This window comes from Diceros bicornis, chromosome 10 (assembly GCF_020826845.1).
Source record: "Diceros bicornis minor isolate mBicDic1 chromosome 10, mDicBic1.mat.cur, whole genome shotgun sequence".
Classification (NCBI taxonomy): Eukaryota; Metazoa; Chordata; class Mammalia; order Perissodactyla; family Rhinocerotidae; genus Diceros; species Diceros bicornis.
In genome coordinates, this window is record NC_080749.1 from 84,895,994 (window position 1) to 84,912,334 (window position 16,341).

General features: G+C 45.5%; 1 protein-coding gene and 1 pseudogene across 2 annotated transcripts; both read right to left on the minus strand.

The window, feature by feature from the left end:
• Positions 1–2,142: 2,142 nt before the first annotated feature.
• On the minus strand, positions 2,143–3,983 carry LOC131410564 (gamma-crystallin B-like). 2 transcript variants are annotated; one of them, XM_058548661.1, is made up of 3 exons: positions 3,975–3,983; positions 3,644–3,886; positions 2,143–2,418 (listed from the first exon to the last, which is right to left on the minus strand). In XM_058548661.1, exons 1-3 carry the CDS (start codon positions 3,981–3,983, stop codon positions 2,143–2,145), a joined length of 528 nt encoding a protein of 175 aa, XP_058404644.1. The 2 variants fall into 2 exon arrangements, with proteins under 2 accessions (XP_058404644.1, XP_058404645.1); XM_058548662.1 differs by having other exon boundaries at positions 2,143–2,401; positions 3,630–3,886.
• Positions 3,984–12,807: 8,824 nt separating this feature from the next.
• On the minus strand, positions 12,808–15,994 carry LOC131410478 (gamma-crystallin C-like; annotated as a pseudogene).
• Between the last annotated feature and the right edge of the window lie 347 nt (positions 15,995–16,341).

The window sequence follows — 16,341 nt, forward strand, 5'->3', positions numbered from 1 at the left end:
AGTTTCCACGTCTGAAGTCTGTGATTTTATGCCTACTAGTAAACTAGTGTAAAACTCAGCACTCCGAGGAGCTTTTGGCTTTCCAATTCATGTTTGATATATTATTATTGACAAACAGAGGACTCTGGTTAACGTCTCCAGGAAGCCAACACTACTGTTGGGAGTTTAGAGGTTAAAGAACTGGGATTTAGGAACAATTAATATGAAATAATTCAAGAATCTGACTATTTTCCAGGGAAGGAACCTTTATGAGTAGCCTAACCATATGCCCCGCTTTGTCTGGAATGGTCTGGGTTCGTGCCCCTTGTCCCAGTGTAATCATTAATAGTACACACTTTCACTCTCAAAAATGACTTAGTTTAAGCAACAAATTAAATGCTCTGTTTATAAGCAACTTGGGTGGCAGATATGGAGTCCTTGAGAGCATGGGTTGGAAGGAGACTCTATGAAAAATGAACAATCATGTGGGTACAGCTAAGAACAGAGAAGAGAGGAGAAAGGGAGGTAAAGAAGACCAGGCCACCCAGTGGCAGGTTGGAGCTTGCAGACCGTCCAGAGCAGGGCCCCCTGGTACTAAATTTGATACTGTGGTGCTGTATAATCTAAATTCGCATCTCTCTCCAGAACCTCTACAACAGAGCTGCTGCACACGTTAATGCTTTATGTGAGAGACGGCTCAGGAGTTAAGGGAGAGGCGTTGTGTTTCCCGTCTGGATCAGTGTGGTGCAGGGAGAGGAAGGGGCACAGATGGGAGAGCAGGATTGTCCCCAATGAAGGGACAGGAGTCCAGAGTGGAAGGCACCTGGGAAAAGCACAAACCACTTTTCCCCTCTGCAGAATTACAGAGACCTTGGGTATAATGTGTTGGATGAAGTGGGACACAAGTCTCCCATCCCCTGTGAGACGAGAGTTGAGCCATTTCATTACAATCTCAAAGGATGGGCTACTTCAGATGAATCTTGACCCGAAGCCACCAGCTTTATTGAGGAACTTTGGAAGAAACAGCCCTAAGAATCGTATTTGATTACTGCAGGATGCTAGTGAGGATGCTGTTTACTCAGTAACCTCTTCACCAGGACCCACAGGAAAACTTTCTTCTAGGTTTCAGTACTGGAAATGGTTAGGCTTGTTTTGAATCATTAATTTATTTGCCTTATAGAGTCTGTGAGTCGTGGAACTGATCTTGTCTCCCTCTCGGCCTTAGTTGCTGGATCCAGATCTTCTCCATCAACAGCCAGCAAAGCGCCTTACAGTATACGGCGTGGGTTGAACTTCACTCCTGCCTCCATCTCTCTCTCTTACTCTTGTTTTTCCTCTGACTCAATTTCCTCATTCTCCTATTTTAAATTTCTTTAAGTATTATACTGTAATTTTCTATTAGTGACCTCAATCCATTTTTTAAAAATAAACAAACATACAAACTTCTCTAGAAAATTTCAGTTCCTTATTTTCCACTTAGTGTTACTTTTGATAATAAGTAGTCATAATACTTTACTTCCTATTAAAATGCTAGGAAGCTGAGTTTCCCTGTGAGCATGTGGTTTTGGTAGAAATCCTGAAATTCTCTACAAAGTACCTACAGCAAAGAGACAGTGAATTATAGTTGGACTGGGAATCTTACGGAGGAATGAAATATTGGAAATGGAATTGGGAGAAAAGGAACAGTGGCTGCTAGAAGGATGGGGTGCAATGGGGTGCAATGGGTGAGAGGGACAAGTTTGTTTGTTTATGGAGCTGAGTCTAGATGCTGAGAACGACTTTCCTCATCAGCTAAGACTTGGACTGTATAGGGAAGATGGGCGGGATAACTTGAGGTGTTTCAACGAGTACTAATGTATCATTGTAGCTGCAAATATATGTTTGTAAGACTAACCACAAATGGCTTTGGCCCAATTGAATAGAACTTTGAGCCTATATAGTTTATAGTCTTTACAAGAATGCTGGCAACAACATCCTCTACTTCATTCCTCTTACAAGACATCATTTCTTATCTTGAAATCATGTCATTTTGTTTGGCCAAGTACCATTATTGCTTACGAAGCCTTAATAGATTGAAAGAAAGGTAGGACTCCATTACTGCCAGAAAGACAAGCTAAATATTTTATTAGATTCTAAAGGAGAAAAGTGAAGAATGTAAATACTTCAGTAAAAATCCATGACCCGTCTCAAAGAACCAGCTTTGGCGTTCACAGCCCCCCAGTCGTGGTAGCGCCTGTACTCCCCCGGCCTCAGCAGATACTGCCTTCCCCTGTAGCCGGGCATCTCGTAGAGGACCCACCAGCCCTCCAGCACACTGAGGGAGTGGATTTCACTGAGGTGGAAATTGTCCTGAAGAGACAGACAGTCATCTGTGATTTCTGACGTTTGTCCTCTGAAGTCATCTCTCTCGTAGATCCTCATCCTGTAAGGGCCCGCTTGCTGGGGTAGCAGACAGAAGAGGAAAAGCGCATGAACACAAACAGAAATTAAAGTTCCAGCCCCTGCACCTCCCCGGCCACACCTGCTCAGAAGTTTTCTGGGTCTAAACATGCTTCCAGAACAGCCATGTTGCAGAGTTAAAGAGACTTCCTGGCCCTGACCACCCACCCATACTGAGTCTGATGATTTATGGGCAAAGCTGGGGACAGAACTCAGCAGCCATTCAGCTGCTCTCCACCAGTCTCTGTCCTTGGCAGTTAAGGTTTGCCTAAAATAAAATTGTCAATCTAATGCTTGTTATTAGAGAAAATCCTTCTCAAAGGAGAAGAGTGAGAGTCAAGTCTCATTTGCTATATTACTCTTGTTAAAAAGGAATCAATGTTTAGCTATTTTCTGTAAGACCCATGTTTTGGTTTTGAGGTACACTATGGAACACAGGATTATTAAGCTCTCATAAAAATGAGATGCCACGTTTTCCTCATCTCTATTTTCATGGCCTCAGTTTCCGTTCGGGTTTCAACCTGTCCAACACTTCAGCTTCCTCTCTGGCTCCTTCTCCTCCTCTTACTCGTTTCCCCCAGCTGCAGGAATCATCCTCCTAAAGCCCAGTTTGGGTGACACTGTGCCCACGCCTCCCATGTGCCGTTGTAGGAACTCTGCGCTCAAGCTCCAACGGTGTTGACTCTCAGACGTGGGCTGGCTCTGGTCTTTCCTCTGATGTATTCCTCTAAGCCAGCTGGCAGCTATCCACCACGAAATCAGAACCGAAACCAGAAGACAGGGGCCTATCTTCTCCAGGAATATAATCAAACAGAAAAGGAAGCCAAAGCCAGCAAAAGTATTTTTATCAATTAAACAGACTCAGATTGTATCAATAAATTTTGATCCACTGGATTTCTGAGTTGATATGGCTTAGAATGATCACTTTAATAAATTACATCTTGAATAGATGGTAACTTCAGTCTCCTTCATGCCCTGCTTTTTCTTAATTACTCCTTAGTCTTTTAATTTTGATTACATTTAAAATATAAAATCTGGGAACGTGTGATTTTAAAAAACCACCAGAGTTGGTGAAGAATGGCTTCCCATCTGATGCACCTTCTAGACCGGACTGCATCCACTAGGCTCCCTTCCACTTTCTGCGCTCTGGTTGGAAGGAAGAATGGGATTTTTAAGCGGCTTTCATTTCCAAAGAGACGGAAGACACAGACAGGGCCACACTCACTGGGGGGATGAGGCGGCAGGAGCGGATGGAGTCGCCTTGGCCCATCCAGTGCTGGTAGTCGGGGTAGTCGCCGCGCCGCACCAGGTACTGGAGGCCCTGGTAGTGGGCGCGCTCATAGAGCATCCAGCAGCCGCTGTCCACGCGGACGGAGTTGCAGCGGCTCAGGTGGGGCTGCAGGTTGGGCTGGTCGCTGGTGCACTCATAGCGGCGACCCTGGAAGGCCCGGTCCTCGAAGAAGGTGATCTGCAGGAGGGAAGACGTGGGAGCATGAAGCGCTGGCCCCGCCGAGGATGCTTCGGTCCCACGGAGGCGCACCGGGGCCCGCACTCACCTTTCCCATCTTGGAGCGCGCGGGGGGCTGGCGTGGAGGGGCTGGGAGGCCGCTGTCTATATAGCAGCCGGACTGCTGCGTCCGCAGGAAATGCACAAAGGGGCCCATTTCGGTGAGTAAGGGGATTTGCCAGCTCCCGCTCCCTCCCCCTGGGCATCGGGCGAGCTGGCCGGGTCACTCTCATTCTTTCTGGTAGGTTCGGGGTGTTCTAATTCACTAAAGCTGTTATTGCCACCAAAACGAAAAGCGTCTACTCTTTCAGTTGAGCAAAAGGATGAGCGAAATTCTGTCCTCACGCTTTTATTCCGTAGCCTACTCCGCTTAACTGACTCCTCCAAAGTAGTTAAAGTAAGCAGCATGCCTGCTCAGAGACTGGGGTGTTAAAAATAAACTTCTTAAAAACTGGAATTTAAATAATAAGGAATCTTAAGGAAGAGGGAAGCAAGTGAAGTCATCTGTGAAAGTGCTTTGAAAAGCATAAAGCTTAGTTCAAATTCATGATTCTGTGATCATTGCTGTTACTTGGGGCCTATCTTGAGTAAAATTGATACTTGACCGGAAATCTGTAGGCTCCTGGGGGCGGGAATTCGCTCTGTTCCCTCTGCCCCTGGGCCCTGGGCGAGGGCTGGCACATGGCAGGCCCTCAGTCCTCGCTTTGACGCGAAGGGAGCTGACAGTCATGGCCTCCCCCCTTTCCCACGCCTCACTGCGAGCCTCCCTTCCTTCTGCTGTGACTGCCCTCCGGCTCCCTGCCCCCTTCAGAGCTCCTGGGGTCTCTGCCCTCCTCCCTGCAAACTCCTGCGCGCTTGATGAGGGGGTGGAGGCCGCGGGAGGGGTGGTGGGGAACTCTCCAGGTAGGGCGCCAGCCTGCCTCCTCGGGCTTTGAGATGCCGGCAGCACCGAGGCAGACGACAGAGCCTCTTGCAAGTATGGACTTCACAGTGAGGCATGGGGACCCCGGACACCCCCGACACACTTTCAAGGGGTTCAAAAGGTCGAAACAGTCTTTGCAACAATACTAAGATGTTATTTGCCTTCCTCCCTCCTACTGTTTCTCAAGCGGACAGTGGAGTTTTTCTCGAGGCTGTGTGACAATGAGGAGATTTGTAAAAATGTAAGACGATGCCAATGTTTTCAGTAATTGTTTTTGCTTTGGAAAATATGGTTATTATTCATAAAAATATACTATTGGTGTTAACATGTATTACTAAGTCCCTTCCTATAACAAGGGAAACCCAGCGGGGTGGGTGTCCTCTGCTGGAGTAGAAGCAGCTCAGTGTGCAGCTGATCCCCAGGCAGGCAGGAGTCTCCGGGAGACAGCAGAGCCTGTGGGTGGCCCCAGTCTACCTCTCAGCCTGTGCTGTTTGACGCTGTGACACTGTAGGATCTTCCCAGACGCTTGCAAAACTAGTGAGCACTACAGGAGCCCCGAGGCCAATAATTACGTCAGAACATATGCAGGATCAGATAAGAGACCTGGAAAGGAAGTATTGGTTCGAGAGCTGGTGAGAGACTTGGTGTCTGTGGATTCCAAAGTCGTGGGGAGTCTGGTCTCGGAGTCAGAGGCCTGCACTCAAGGCCTCCCAGCCGTGCGGTCGTCGTCCAATGCTGGAGCCTTGGGGACCTGGATGGGCCGGGTCGGGCGAGTGGTGCTTCCGTGGCCGGCACCATTGCCTGGTGCAGACGACACACCTCGAGACCACCTGCCCTGCCAGTCCCAGGGCCCAGCTTTCACACCGCTTCCTCTAAAGTTATTTTCTTCACAGAAAGAAGTACTCACAGGCACCATGAACCTGTTGAGTAGGCACTGTTTGCGGAGAACACAATCAAGGAGCAACGGCTGCACACGTCCACACGCACCTCTGCAGTTTCTGCTACTGCTCAGGCGGTCTTTGGAAAGTCACGTAACTTCCCCAAGCCTCAGTTTCCCCATTTATAAAATAGGAATGACAAGGAAAATCTAACGAGATAACGGACTTGAAAGCACATAGTAAATTGTAAAGTAATACCAGTGGTGAAAAAATATTATATCATTCATATTTTAATAAATACTAAAAATGATAAAATTAATAGAATTCCTTGGTACATCAATCAAAAATAAATCTTTGTGTTTCTGGGCTTCAATGTCATAGTGTCTACATTTTTGCTTATGGTATGGACACTAAATGTAATCAATGGATAATTTCAAATATTGGGACACTTTGGTCTAATTTAGCAAAGATCTTCTGTTTGGTAATTTTGATTTCACAATCAAACGATGAGTACTGTTTGTGTGTAGTCTTGAGCAAGATGCCCAGGGGAGGAATAATGTACATGAGGACTGTGCAGTCAGAGGGCATGGAGTCGTTGAAGTCCACCCCCTGCTGATGGTGGATGCCCCAGCCCAGAGCATCGCCTCTTGCAGTCTCCCTGCATGCACCCATTTGCTGTGGCTGAAGCAGGGCTGCAGGTTGGACTGGCTGCACTCACAGGAGGTGATCTGCCATGGAACATGCCCACAGGAAGGGAAATCCTCCCAAGAACACATTGCCAGGAGTTCGTCGACAAGCCCCTGTTGTAAACCTACTCATTGTGGCTGGTGGACTGCGGATGCAGAAGCCAGGGGTGTCATCAGCTGTAACAGAGGCTTGGGGGTGTGCGTGCTTGAGTGTGTGTGTAGGTGTGCACATTCCAGATCTATCAGGTGATTTAGGCCTGATTTGGCTAACAGTAGAATTTCTCCATTTTTCTCATTTCCATATCACCAATGCAGTGTTTTTGTGTGTTTAACTTGATTTTTCATTACATTATAACTATGTATCCTTTCTGTTAAGTGCTTTGGAAGTCTTTGAAGCAGTGTGGAATAGGAAAGTGGATATAGAAAGAACAAGTCAGAACAAGTGTCCTTGCTCTCATTTTTTTATTGAATGCTTTTATGCTTTTGTAAAGAAACAGTAGTAGTAAACACATCCACACTGAAAACTGTGGGTACATTTGTTTTAAATCTTGGCAGCTCAGAAGGGCTAACTAGGGAGAATTTTTTCCCATTTTGCCTTCTAAATTCAAGATGTCTGTGATGATCTGGGCCCATGGTCCCCAATACTCCTGCCACACCTCCCTTTCCTAAAGCTTATCAAATTCCACCCAATCCTCAAGGCCGTCTAGGTCTGTTCTCAAGATGTCTCCTCTTAGAACCAGCTTTTACCAGTCTCTCCTTCTGTGAACGTCTACCTCCACTTCGTCACCACCCAGTTTAGCACTTAAGCATTGCCTTTCTCATGTAATTTCCTCCTTTCCTGGTTTAGTGTCTTCAACAAGGTTATAAGCTCAAGGGTAAGGACCATATCACACTTCCTTATCCCCCATAATTACTTATTAATTAATTAGGTGGATAAATAGAGCCCTTGAAACAGGAAAATAGTTACCAATAATGATTCCGATTCTGTCTTGGGAAACAGTAACTCTCCCACGAGAGGTCATGAGTTACCTGTGTGGATGATCAGAGACACGGAAGCCACTTTCTCCCGCTCACTCCTCCAGCACGTTCCTTTTTTTTTCTGATACCCTCCAGTTCTGTCCTGTCCTTAGTGACCTGGAAGACATGAAGGGAGGTAGTAACGGCCCAGAAACCTGCAGGCTGGTGTAGGCCGACAGCAGGAGGCCTTCCTGAGGGTGGCGAGCATCAGAGCACCGCCAGGGCCATCCTGTTAGGTCTCAGAACTTCCCTCTAACAGCTGAAGGAGAGACAGGAGGTGTGGCCTGGGGAAGAGAATGAAATGAAAGAAAAAGTGATAAGCAACATTTCTGTGAAGGAAAATAAGGAAAGAGATTCCCAGCCAATTCCTTTCATTTTAGAAGATGGATGGGTCAATGGAATGAGACACTGGGTCTTGCATGCTGCAAGTCATGCTTGTCATGACTCCTTGTACATCAGCCAACACCCTAACCTAAATTATGCGGGAGATTAAGGGACTGAGGGCAATGAGCCTTTTATGACAAATATTTGAATACCGAGTTTAACTCTTAAGTTATACACGAGTTTTTTTTTCTTTAAAAATAACTGCAGGGGCCGGCCCGGTGGCGCAAGCGGTTAAGTGCGCGCGCTCCGCTGCGGCGGCCCGGGGTTCGCTGGTTCGGATCCCGGGCGCGCACCGACGCACTGCTTGGCAAGCCATGCTGTGGCGGCGTCCCATATAAAGTGGAGGAAGATGGGCACGGATGTTAGCCCAGGGCCGTCTTCCTCAGCAAAAAAAGAGGAGGATTGGCGGATGTTAGCTCAGGGCTGATCTCCTCACAAAAAAAAAAAAAAAAAAAAACCTGCAAAACTCTTTTTTGAAAAGTCAAGTCTTATTTAAATCAGAAAAAAATTATAAACACATTTAAGTTTCTCTAGAAACTCATAGTTAAATAAACTTGTATATCAAAGCTTGTATATATAAGCTTGCATATCAAAGTATTTGAATGGATCTGATATAACCCTGGCTTCTTCCAAAAACAAAATCATTCATTTAGGAGCAATTAAAGTTACCTGAGGCCTGTTAGACGCCTGAGTGCGAATAGCTCCCCACCCCCTCCCTGCAGAGATGTTTTGGTTTATAAGCTGGGTTTTCCTGGCGTATTTGCAGACTTCTCTCCTGACTCTCTGGTAGTCACTTACGCGTCTCCCAGGTGAGACCTCTTGAGTTCCTCAGCACATCACTGCCACGACCCTGCGGAAGGAAGCCGTGGACACTTTCACTTCAGTGGGCAGGACTGAACCTGCCGCCAAGTGTGCAGCGCTCATCAGGTTCATGATGATGATGATGATAACAGTTCCTAATCATAGCCTCCTGCGTAAAGAGTGTGTCATGTGTTCCAGACATTGACCAGGAGTCTTATACAAAGTATGCATGTAGCCAGCACAGCACAGGACTTCCCCAAACATCTGTGGGATCTGGGGCAAGAGCATAAGTAGAGACCCCGCTTCATGGACTTCCCTCTCTTCTCACTCCCTCACATGTGCAAGCACCATCCACATGCCTTCCCTCCCCACAAACAGCTGCTCTCTGGAGGACAGGCCTGGTGAAGACTCTCAGGTCTGGGAAGCAAGCGTCTAAATGCAGGGAATTCTGGGGCCCCAGGTATAAGGAGCGTGCTCTAGAAGGAGGAGTGTGGTGTGTCCCCGTGGCCCACAGATCCCTGTCCTGTGAGGAGGATGGCAGCCAGCTTGGTCCCTGGCTGACCGAGTCTAACCCCATACTGAGCACTGTGGAGAAACAAATTCAAAAAGGTACACATGGCTCGGGAATGGAGGAACTGGGAGCTGAACTCAAGTCTGCCAGCCTCTGAGGCCTAGACTGATGCCTCTGCATGTAACACGGCTTGTGTTGGATGTTACCTTCTAGACGAACACGTTTTATATCTTCCCTAAGTTACACACTTATCGTAGGTTCAGTGTCATACTCTTTTTTTTTTTTTTAATTTGCAAAAGGTCTAGCACCCAAGTTGCCTGCTGTGTCCCTACCAACCCTGAGAATCTTTGCTCTAACAGGAGTTCCGGTATATTCTAGTGGATTCTTCAATTGACTGATTGCTGCCAGGCTGATTTCTTCAGCCTGGCTCTAAGATCTCAGCATTGACTGACTGTAAAGGGCTCCGTAGTCCCTGATTCACTGATATGTGTGTAGACTTCTATGACAGCAGTAATGGGTGACTGTCAAAAGGACATTGAGGATGTTCACATTTCCTTGAGTTAGAGGAATTTTTCTAGAAAATAGTTAATTTATTCTGGCCCTTTTGCCCTATAAAGTCCATGTATATAGCATCACCACAGTCAATTTTAGAACATGCTTATCACCACAATGAGAAATCCTGTACCCTTCAGCCATCATTCCCTTGTCTGCTCACCCCCCAGCCCTAAGCAACCACAAATCTACTTATTGTCGCCGTAGATTTGCCTATTCTGGGTATTTCATATTAATGAAATCCTATAAAATGTGGTCTTATGTGACTGGTTTCTTTCACTTAGCATAGTGTTTTCAAGAATCATCCATGTTGTAGCATGTGTCAGTACTTCATTCCTTTTTGTGGCTTAACAATATTCCACTGTATGGATGTATCACATTTAATTACCCAATCATCCATTGATAAACGTTGGGTTATTTTCACCTTTTGGCTATTGTGAATAGTGTTGCTATGAACATTTGTGTATAAGTTTCTGTTTGAACACTCCTTTTCAATCCTTTTCGTTACATACATAGGAGTGGCATTGCTGAGTCACACGATAACTCTATGTTTAACTATTTGAGGGACTGCCAAACTGTTTTCCATAGCAGCTGCACCATTATACATTCCCACCAGCAATTTATGAGTATTCCAGTCTCTCTACATCTTTACCAATACTTGGTATTTTCTATTTCTTTTTTTCTTCTTAAATTATTATAACCATCCTAGTGGGTATTAAGTGGTATCCCATTGTGGTCTTGATTTGAATTTCCCTAGTGATTAATGATCTTGAGCATCTTTTCATTTGCTTGTTGGCCATTTGTGTATCTTCTTTGGAAAGATGTATATTCAAGTTCTTTGCCCGGTTTTTAATCATGTCGTTTGTCTTTGTGTTGTTGAGTTGTAAGAGTTCTTTATATATTCTAGATGCTAGACCCTTATCAGATATATGGTTTGTAAATATTTTCTCCCATTCTGTGGGCCTTTTCACTTTCTTGATAGTGTCTGTTGATGCATAAAATGTTTTAATTTTGATGAACTCCTATTTATTTATTTTTTTAATAATTTTATTTATTTATTCTTTTCCCCCAAAGGCCCAGTAGATAGCTGTATGTCATAGCTGCACATCCTTCTAGTTGCTGTATGTGGGACGCGGCCTCAGCATGGCCGGAGAAGCAGTGCGTCGGTGTACGCCCGGGATCCAAACCCGGGCCGCCAGCAGCAGAGCGCATGCACTTAACCTCTAAGCCACGGGCCGGCCCCAATTTATTTATTTTTTGTTGCTTGTGTTTTGGTGTCATATTTAAGAAATCATTGCCTAATAAAGGATCATAAAGATGTATGTCTATGTTTTCTTCTAAGAGTTTTATAGTTTGAGTTCTTACATTTAAGTCTTTGATCTACTTTGATTAATTTTTGTATATGTTGTGAAGTAGGGGTCTAATTTCATCCTTTTGCATGTGGATATCCAGTAGTTCCAGCACCATTTGTTGAAAAGCTACTCTTTCCCCATTGAATGGGGAAAGGTCTTAGCACCCTTGTCAAAACTCAATTGAACATAGACACATGGGTTTATTTCTGGACTGTCAAGTCTCTTCCATTCATCTGTGTGTCTGTCCTCTGCCAGTATCTTACTGACTTGATTACTGTAGCTTTGTCATCCGTTTTGAAATTGAGAAGTGTGAGTCCTCTCACTTTGTTCTTCTTTCTCAAGATTGTTTTGGCTATTCTGGGTCCCTTGCAATTCCATATGAATTTTAAAATCAACTTAACTATTTCTACAAAGAAGTTAGTTGGGACAGAGCACTATTTTTGCTTATATAAATTTGGAAAAAGGATTAGCATTCTGAGATAGCAGCTCTACTATAGTGGAAAGAAATTCCAAAAGTGTACAGGAGAGCAAATACTAATACTTCACTCTGCATAATTGAGTCTTGATAAGAATTCATACTGGAGTCCAAAATAAAGATGACCACATTATAGTGCTGGATTTGAGGGGACACTGAGGATATGTTAATTCCTTACATTTCCATTTGTACAGTAATTTAAAGATAACAAAGTGTGTGTTTGCAAGCTTCCCCATCTTCTCTTCATAATTATCCTGGGATTTAGTGAGGCAGGAATTTATTATCACTGTAGTTTTCAATAAGGTAATTTAGGCACAGAGAGGATAAGAAGTGACTTGCTCAAAGCGAGAAGCCAGTAAGTAGGGTAACCAGCCATCCCAGTTCACCTGAGACTGTGGGGCTTTGTGGAACGTAGGTTGTATAGTGGGAAAACTGGGAGAGTCCTGGAAAACCAGTCTGAGCTGGTCACTCCACTAGCAAGTAGCAGAGGCAGGGTAACAGCTCAGATCCTGTAACTCGTGGTTTAACACTGTGCCCACTAGACGACCTCATCCAGCAGGCTTGACCTCCTCTACTTTGGCAATTCTGCTTGAAGCCACTCTATTCACTCAGCTTTTCTTTCCTTTTTGGTTTTTTCTGCAGGGAAAGAGTCACCCTGAGCTAACACCTGTTGCCAATCTTCCTCTTTTTTTTCTTTTCCTCCCCTAAGCCCCAGTGCATAGTTGTATATCCTAGTGGTAAGTCCTTTTACTTCTCCGTGAGCCCCCACCACAGCATGGCAACTGACAGACAGGTGACGTGGTTCTGAGACCAGGAAACGAACCCAGGCTGCCGAAGCGGTGACAGCGCCGAACTTGAACCCCTAGGCCCTCAGGGCTGGCTCAACTCAGCTTTTCTTGACTAATCTTATTTGAGACTTCAGCTGCCCTGACCTCTCCAACAATCCCTTGTCTTTGGTGTCCCAGCCACGACTAGTTCTGTATTTTCTCCTGGAGATGGGTTCCAATCATTTTTCTTACGTTTGTCTTTCCTCTCTCCCTCAGCTTGTGGGTCATAGAGGCAGAGATAGTGCTTCTCCCTCTTTCCCGTGACATGAGTGGGGACTTCATAAATACTATTGACTGACCAACGAGAAGTAAGTAGACATTCAAAACACCTGACCTTCAGGGTCAGGTAAGTTGTCGGAGGTCACCATTTATTAGAATTCAGTTAATATTTAAAGATAAACAAGAGTCACTTAGTTTAGTGCCACAATCTGTGTATTTATTGCATTTCTGTGTGGATCATAACAAGAAAAACATAACCTAGTACAAATCGATGACCTGTTTCAGAGAGCCGACTCTGGCATCCACGGGCCCCAGTCGAGGTACCACCTGTCGTCCTGTGGCCTCGGCAGGTGCTGCCACCCTGGTAGTTGGGGGTCTTGCAGAGGACCCAGCAGCGTCCAGCACGTGGAGGGAGCGGAGCTCGCTGAGCCGGAAGCCATCATGGATGCTGGAGCAGTCTTCCGTGAGCTCTGACACAAGACCTCTTTAGTCATCTCTCCTGTACAGCCTTGTCCTGTGGGAGCTGGTCTGTTGTGACAATAAACAAAAGATGAAAAATAAATTGTGTGCATCCTTGATGTTGATAACAGTGACTCAACCAGCCTGCATGTTCATGAAGCGTGGTTTTCAAACCATCCTGTCGTACATGTATCCTCTCCTTACATTCTTGGTCTAACAAATTAGGAAGAGGATTAACATAAAACTGACCTGATCAGTGGACTATCTTGCGGAAGAAACAAACATTGAGATACAGGGAATAAATGGGTTCCTTTGTAGAAAACCATCTGTCACAACTGTATTTAGTGAGTCTGCAGAGAGGATGGTAACTCCTTTTCCATTATGACTGCATATAATTGAGTCCTATCAAGCTTGTTTTTAAGTCACTTTTGCTTTCATAATTTACAACAATTCGTATTTACTCTGAGTCCACATGTCCAACATTTTGCCAAGTCACTTGTACCATTTGAATTTCTTGCCTCAAAGAAATCTCTATTTTATTTGTATCTCTTTTTTCATCTGCAAATTTCTCCAGCCTAATTTTGGTTTCACTTCTCGAATCTGCTTGCCACACCATAGAATTTGGTGTCATCAGAAAGCAGAAACACAAACTCCACATGATTAAAATACATTAGGCAGCACTTTGGTGAGGACCATGTCCATGAAATCCTAATGGATGATCTGTCTCCGCCCGTTGTCAGAAACTGTTGATGATGACGCCTGGGAATGACACGCTGAAACACATTGTTCTAGCTTCTAGATCCGTGTGTCACAGAGGTGTTGAAAACAATTGCCAATACTGCCAGAATACATTACGCCTCGTTGTTCTCTCATAGTCTGTTAGTGTTTCTATCATTAAAAAATAATGTTCTAGATAGATTTTTTTATTTACTGAACAGGTGATTTTTATTTAGAAATTAGAGCTCAGCTACATGCTACCAAATTTAATTTTAGAGGCTATGTTGTGATTTCTAATGCCCTAAAAACAATCTTGTTGTGCTTAGGTAAGAAAAAAATAGAGGTTACAGTTATTTGTAATCCTGCTCACACTTTTTTTTAATGTTTGAGTATCAGGCATTGCTATGCCTTCTGTGGACACTAGTCCTGAGTTGAAACAAACTGACTTCTGTAAACAGGAATTCACGGCCACGTCAACGATGGTCTCACGTCAGCCCAGCTGAAGCCAGACTCACAAGGAATCACGTGGCAGGAACGGATGGAGTCGCCTTGGCCCATCCAGTGCTGGTAGTCGGGGTGGTCGCCGGCGGCACCAGGTACTGGAGGCCCTGGTAGTGGGCGCGCTCATAGAACATCCAGCAGCCGCTGTCCACGCAGACGGAGGTGCAGCGGCTCCGGTGGGGCTGCGGGTTGGGCCGGTCGCTGGTGCACTCATAGCGGCGGCCCTGGAAGGCCCGGTCCTCGAAGAAGGTGTTCTGCAGGGAGAATGAGGTGACAGTCAGACGTCAGCTGGAAGGGCCCCCCACACACAGCAGACACTCAGTGGACACAGTGTGGCCCCTCGTCGGCTTACCCTCGCCTTGGTGGTAGACAGTGATGACCAGCCTCCAGTGTGTGGGGACAAGAGTGGCAGCTGGTCCTTGTAGCAGGGCGGCTGCTGGATTGGCAACAAAGGGGCCTAGGAGTGGTGCATGAGCGATTTCTATATTCTCTCTTTTTTTCCTTTGGGATCGTGTGGCAAAGGGCTCTCCTTTCTGGCATTTTCTGGTTGTCCTCACTACCTCCAGTGAGAGGACCCGAAGTCAGCAGAGCCATTATGACCTTGGAGACTAAGGGCGCACTTCTCATCGTATGCAGCTGTCTGGAAATGCGTTACAGGCCCCGCATTTTGTAACGTCTTCCTGTGGAAACTGCAGAGAGGAGGTTGGTGTTTCCACCTGGAGTGACTTGTGACAATCCTATGAGTTTCAGAAAGACTTGAAGTTCTAAGGGAACCAAAAAATTCTCTAATTGAAAGAAAATTACATCCTAAATTATCTCATCAGTATCATATGGTTTTGATAAAAATATTTTGCATATGTTTATGTAGGAAAAAAAGATTAGAACGTATGTATACACCAAATGTCAGTCATGGTTATCAATGAAGAGCAAGGTTATAGGTCCTAGTTTTATGTTTTTATTTCTCCTTTTGTGGTTTTCGATTGTCTCAATTTTCTATTATAAATATATATTACTTTCATGAGATGAAAAAATAAAATGAATTTGTAAATGTATAACTTTGAGTTGCTGGTGAAAAGCAGCAAACTTTGGAAACAGGTATGTTTTGTCTTGAGGTTAAACACTTCTCCTTGGGCTAAAAATAAAGAGGTCTCAAGACTGTACGAGACGCCCCAAGAGCAGGCACACATGGGGTCTGCCCAGGCCCCTCCTCCCACCACCCATCTCCCAGGGCTGCTTTTTGCTTTCAGAGCCAGCATCCTGACCCGCCCGGTCTCCCTCCCTGCAGCGTCATTGTCCCAGGGGGCCCAGGTGGCTGCCTGGGGAGCTCTCTCCACTGCTGCTGAGCTATTGGTTTGAGGCCCACAGATACACAGGGTTGAGGATGACTCCGGTCCCAACTCATCTTTTGTCATCCGTGTGTGTGTGTGTGTGTGTGTGTGCGCGTGCGTAGAAAGAAGAACTCATCCCATCGTGGTCACGACCCATGGAGGGGCTCTAAAATGATATCCCAGCACAGCCAGCAATATGTCCAGAATGCCCTCTGTGAAGGTCCTCGGGCAGTATGGGAAGCAAACGTGCAGATGTCAGAAGGAGAGACAGCAACAGCCACAGAGAAAAAAATGTTCCCTCACAACCAGCAGAGCTTCACAAAAGAAAACCGGGCAAAGTCCTGTGAAGTGGGGCAGTGACCTAGGGACCACCGGTCCCTGATGGACTCTTCCGTCTCCTCCTCATGCAGCAGGTCTGTGTGAACCTTGGTCACAGCCATTGGAGAACCAGTGTGAAAAGGCTGCGCAGAGCTCCGGCCACAACGTCACCTCAGAGCACACCACCATTTCAGCAAAGGTCAACCAACCACACACCCGTTTTTGCACCTGTTAAAGAAAACTGTTCTGCAGGAAGATGGCTCATCAAAACCTTAAGAAAGGTATAATCCGTACTCACATCCATTTGGTCAAATTGTTTCTGTATGTAGTTACAAGCTAAACCATGTGCCTGATCAGCATTTTGGAAAGGTGCTGAAAAGATCAGAACGTTTTTTCCCCTAGTAGTTATTATATTCTACTGAAAGAAAGCCTGCACCCATTTTTCTTTTAATGCTTTATTGAAATGATT

Bases quoted from the DNA above. Each gene is read 5' to 3' on its own strand.
- LOC131410564 (XM_058548661.1), bottom strand. The intron at 2,419-3,643 runs GTGAGTGTGGCC...CTGCTACCCCAG, and splicing joins CCTGCCGCCTCATCCCCCCA to CAAGCGGGCCCTTACAGGAT.